The sequence below is a fragment of the Rhopalosiphum padi genome, chromosome 3 (genome assembly GCF_020882245.1).
Source record: "Rhopalosiphum padi isolate XX-2018 chromosome 3, ASM2088224v1, whole genome shotgun sequence".
NCBI lineage: Eukaryota > Metazoa > Arthropoda > Insecta > Hemiptera > Aphididae > Rhopalosiphum > Rhopalosiphum padi.
This window is the reverse complement of record NC_083599.1, coordinates 79,415,732-79,421,697: the sequence shown is the minus strand read 5'-3', so window position 1 is coordinate 79,421,697 and position 5,966 is coordinate 79,415,732. Positions and strand designations below refer to the sequence as shown.

Here is a 5,966-nt window from a genome sequence, read left to right as displayed (position 1 = left end):
TATAGGTATAGCCAGGGCCGAACTTAAGGGTCTCAGGGCCTCAAGGCAGCTATTAAAGAAGGGCCCTTTTAAATATATATTAATAAAAACTGCTTTTAATTTGTATATATTCAACATACTAATAGATAAAACAAATACTATATACACATACCATTGTCATAATTATAAAATAAATATATGTATATAAATTAAACATAAAATAACAGATTTATAAAAAAAAAATGATTAACAAATTTTTACACGTCGAGCTTTTTGTTCTGCGAAAGAACGTATCACTTCACTGTAGTCCACTGCTTGCATTACTTCTGACTCAATGTATAACACGGCGAGTGAAGTAAGTCTTTTTTCCTCTGTATTTGATCTTAAATAATTTTTTATTCTTTTAAGAGCCGAAAATGACCGTTCAGCTGAGCAGTTTGATACAGGGGTACTCAACAGCATCCTAAGTGATATTCCTATATTTGGATAAATGTCTATAAAACCGTTTTCTAAAATAAATTTATATAGCTCCAGTGATGACATTTTTTTTTCTTTTGTAGCTTCTGTGGATAACAAATGAGCTTGTAAATGCAAACATTCGTTTTTTATATTCTCGTCCAAATCCCCTGGATAAAAGTCTTTTAGATTAAATGCTCCTTCGCAAACTTCTTGAGTATTTAAAATATTGAGCTTTGTAAGAAAGTCAAACTTATTACTTAATTTTTCATAAGCTGTGCCACGTCTCTGTAGTTCAGTAATCAACCTGTCAATAATTACTTTATAGGTGGTAACTCTGAATCTATTCCTGCCTGAGAGTTCGGTATCATTTCTTTTTACTTCATCAAACTGTACTTTTCGTTTAGGTTTTCTTTTCAAATCATATGTATAGTTTTGTTCACCACTTAACTCTATAGCTCTTGATTCATAAATATCGAATATTCCGTCTTCTCGTATACCTTCAAGATACGTAACTAAAGAATGATACAGTTCAACAACAGTACCTAGTCCAATGTCTACAGATTGCAGAGATTTGCTCACTTTATTAAATCTTTCAAGTACATCATTCCACATTAAAGTCAGAAAACACATTTCTAGTGAGCCAAAGCAATTAAGAAGACCCGAAGCCTCAAAACGCGTCGATGGTTTTTCACTCATGTCATTGGCGATGATCTTAAGAGCTTCCATGATTTCGATCCAGGAAATACAAAGACTTTTACAAGCATCGCCTTGAGCAGACCACCTTGTCTGAGAAAGGCTTTTCAAAACTGTTGAATTTGGCTTCAGTTTCGAAACTAACAATCCCCATCTGTGTGTCGAGATCGAAAAAAAATTGTACAATGCTTGCAAGTTACTGAAAAAAGATATAGCTGCCTCACAAGATTCAGCAGCACACGATCCTACAAGATTTAGTGAATGAGCTGAACAAGGGACGAAAACTGCCAAAGAATTCACTTCTTTTATTCTCGCTTGTAGACCAGAATATGCACCGGACATGTTGCTTGCGTTGTCATACGATTGTCCACGACAGTTAGCAATATCCAAGTCATAATTTTTCAGCGTTTGAAGAACGATGGTGGCCATGTCTTTAGCTTTATGGCTACAGTTTGGTATGAACCTAATGAATCGTTCAATGGGACATCCTTCTTTAGATACATATCGCACTATGAATGAAAGCTGATCTACGTGGGAGATGTCAGGAGTCGAGTCTATTGATATAGAAAAATATTTAGCTTGTCGTATCTCCGTTACAATCGTACTAATGACTTTTTTTGCCATGATATCAATAATTTCGTCACACACCTTAGATGAAAGGTATGATGTTGTACCAGAGCCTTTGTTCCCATAACGCTTGATGTGTATATTTAGAAAAGGATCAAACTCAGCTAAAAGTTCTAAAGACATGATATAGTTTCCGCTATTTCTTAATCCAAATTTTTCCTCCGAACCTCTAAATGGCAATCCACGTGCAGACAATGATCTTACAACAGCAACAACACGCCTCAAAACTTCATGCCAGTATTTAATTTCTTCTTCCATTTGAAGTACAAGTCTCTCGTCAATCCTACCACCAGCGTTCTTTCTCGCCAACAGTTTAGCACATGCAGATCTATGATCATCTGAGTTTTCATGTTCTTTCATTCTCTGACCTGCATTTTTCCAGTCGTTATATCCTTCATCATTTGATAAAGACCCCGATTTTTTAAACAGTTTACAAGGAGCGCAGAAAACAGTACCTTTGGTCTTTGAAAATATTAACCAAGGCCGAGGTTGTATTTCACCATTCGGTAATTTCCGACTGAAAAGTGATAGTGATAGAAATCTGGTAGTATCTGCATACTGACGTTTTGAAGATGAAAAATCAATGTCCATATTTTGTTTAACACCATTTAGAACTAAGTATTCAATTGTAGCATCATCCAGTACCCACTTGGCAGGATCATCACTAATAGATCTCTCGTTTTGAGTGATAATATTTTCTGAAATTAAGTTTTGAGGTGACTTTTCTTTTTCAGATACTCTTTCTGGTTGATTGTCTTCACTACAATCATTAGATACTAATACATTTAAATTATTAGATCTAGAAGAGGCAAAGAACGAATCCATTTTAGGAACTTTACGAAGAAGCTCTTTTTCTTTCAGCAATTTCTCTAAATTCTTTTTTCTTTTTTGGAACCCACTCAATGGTTTGTTGGTATTAGACATTCTCACTCTTATTCTCAAAAGGTCTACCTTTAAATTATTCACCAAAAATACATTTAAAATTACTTCATATTTTATTGATTACCAATTTATTTACAATTTTAACAAGTTCAAAAAAAACAATATTTTAAAGAATTAAATATTGTTAAGATCTGCATATAAACACATATATTTATAATTTGTCCAGTTTATCTTAGCCTGTGACATTCGTTTAAATTTGAAAAAATATCCTACAATTTAACCTGTTATCATCGGCGTCCTCTAAAATAACATCATTTTGACCAAACTACACATACAATAGTGGCATCATATAAAATAGTAAAAAGCAAATAAAGTGGTAAAAAAAAATAAATAGTAAATAATAGTGGTCATTTTGGTCGATCAATTATTAATAATCAGTATTATTCAGCGTTTACAAAATAAAATTTAAATAAAACACAAATTAATTACTATAATCTTATTATTTTATTAATATATTATTATTATTAGTATATTATTATAGTATACATTGCTACTATAGTCTATAAAGTACTATAATATAGTAGCAATAATGCAATATAGTTAGTATAAACTATAAACTGTAACGTATAAACCACTGACGACGGGTAAATTTATAATTTACATTTGACATTAGTACCTACATTTTTTCAATAAAATAAACATTTTTAATCTCTGTTATTGTTTGAAACTAAATAGTCACGTCGGCTTAGATGAACTGGATATATTTAACTAACATGCTGACTTAAATATATCGTATAATTTTTAAAGTTAAAATCGTTTTGTAGGTATAACGTATGAGATTAAATTATTACTGATTTATATTATGAACAGCTATATTATTGTACTTACGTAATTTTTTAGTTGACACCAACACGGCAACACGATCGGAGTGTAAATGAAAATTAAATCGTAATAACTGATAATCGTACCCCTGGCTTTCAAAACAAATTATTTATAACTTTATGTACCATAGACTATTGGTTTTGATGTAAAGATAAAGATAACGCCGTGTACCAGCTGAACTGATTTTGCATGCGAGCTGGCGAGCGGGCGACGCGATAATAATTATTCACTATTTTAAGAATGCTAAGTGTTTACGGCTATACATTTATTTACGGGTTTCGGCTATAAATATAATCGAATAGAAACAAATAAACACTGATAAACACCACAAAATGTATTTATTTATGTTTATATACGGTTCCATAAAACTAAAACACAACATAATAATATTAATTTCTAAATTACTTCCTCTCAATAATATTCTATATTATACACGAACTATTTTCCGTGTTAATCAATTTATGTGTGTGATACCTTTTTTTTTTGTGTGTGTTTCCCTGAGGGCCCCAGAAAGGCAAGGGCCCCTAGGCAGCTGCCTAGTTTGCCTAGGCGGAAGTTCGGCCCTGGGTATAGCAAAATCAGTATAATCAAATATTTCTATAATTTAATAAAACCCAATACCCATATATTAGGAAGTATAAAGTTGTACCGCCTAGCGCAGTAGCGCCTATATGAATCATTTGATTTCAACACTACACTCCGATCAGTAAGGTTGTCTGTAAAGTGTCCAGTGTTTTGTGTTTTTTTTCATTATTTTAAAAAATGGGTAAGGACTGGCGTTTTGGCCGAAAAACTAGGCGTAAGTTAAGTGCACCTAAATTAAAAAAACACAGATTGAACAATTTACAATCGATAAAAAAAAAAAGTGACAAAGATCATAGCTGCGATGTTCAGGTAATTATATAAACACATATAGAATTTAGAACAATATAACTATTTTAAATATTGAAGAATATTCAGTATTATTTTATTTTAATTGTGACAGGGAAATACTCATTTATCAGTATCTGAAAATATTTCGACAGAAAATAATACCATAGAACTTACTACTGTCACTAGGTAAGTAAAACAGTTATTGGAAATTAGTTATTAATATTTTTTAAATTTTAACTACAAAATAATTTGCAAATATTCATGATTTTAACCATTTGTTGTCAATATAATTTGAACTTAAAACGCTAATAAAAAAAAATTATGCCTATATGTATTCTTATAATTTTTTAATCATTATAAGAATAACTTATGAGAAACTTTGTGTTAAATTTTCAAGTATTTTGACTCAGCCAAGAAAATTGTATTGACACTTCAAAAAATAAATTATCAGAAAAATCGAAAATTGCAGTAGTCTATAAATAGCTCAAAAAAAAAAATCGAAATATTTTGAAAAGTTTACAGTATATAGATTTCGACTAGTTATGCTGTACACAGACACAAAATAAAAAAAAACACACACATCATTGTAAAATCAATACATTCACCACTTCGTTCAGAATCTAAAAATGTTAAATAGAAAATAAATAAATTTAAAAAAACGCAAAACTATTTTTTTGTTTTTTGAGCCAATAAATAAAATTGTATTGACATAAAAAATTTTTTATTTAAAATGTCAGTAAACAACTTCTGACATGAAAAACGTGTTAGATAAAATATTGTTGGTTACGAAATAAGTTAACTGCTTTAATTTAACGTGATTTCTTATTTATGCATAGAACTAATACCAATGATGTCGAATTTATAAACGCCGAATCTTCATACTATGATAACTTTACCTCTCATCAAACCAAATCATTTTTTGCTTCTACTCCATTTAACACTAAGTTATTAACTGAAGTAGTTGAGCAGGAAAATAATAGTACCGAAGTAAATAACTCATTTGATAGTCTGAATGGAAGAAGATTAGTCAATATAAGATATATTTTTGAGTCGATACAGTCAATAAAACACCAAGGGTTTGATTGTACATTTCGTGACTTAGAATTTACTAAAGAGAAGAGAAAAGGATTTTTCAGTACTTTTTGTTTTACTTGCAAATTATGTGGCTCAAAAGAAACTATTAATAGTGAAGATCCTTGTCTGCTGTTGTAAATACTGGTCAAGGATATGGTCAACTTGAAGAATTTGCTGCAACGTTGAATATGCCGGTAATTTCTAATAGAATGTATCAATAAATGCATTCAAAAGTATTTCAGTACACCCACAAAATCGCTTTGGAGGGAATGTTATTAGCAGGAAAAGAAGAAAGTAGACTCGCTGTTGAAAGGGGCGATGTAGACCAGGATGGACGTCCAAAAATAGCTGTTGTAGCTGACGGTGCTTGGAGTAAACGATCCTATAGAACCAACTATAATGCATTATCTGGCGTTGTAAGTGTAATAAATTTATAAAATGTACAACAATTTTAAAAAATAATAAAAAAAGGTAATAATTTTTGGATTTTAAATAGG

General features: G+C 30.9%; 1 protein-coding gene across 1 annotated transcript; it reads right to left on the bottom strand.

Moving 5' to 3' along the window:
* Positions 1-225: 225 nt before the first annotated feature.
* On the bottom strand, positions 226-2,682 carry LOC132925983 (zinc finger MYM-type protein 1-like). The gene has a single exon (XM_060990338.1). The coding sequence runs from the start codon at positions 2,680-2,682 to the stop codon at positions 226-228; it is 2,457 nt and encodes an 818-aa protein (XP_060846321.1).
* Positions 2,683-5,966: the final 3,284 nt, after the last annotated feature.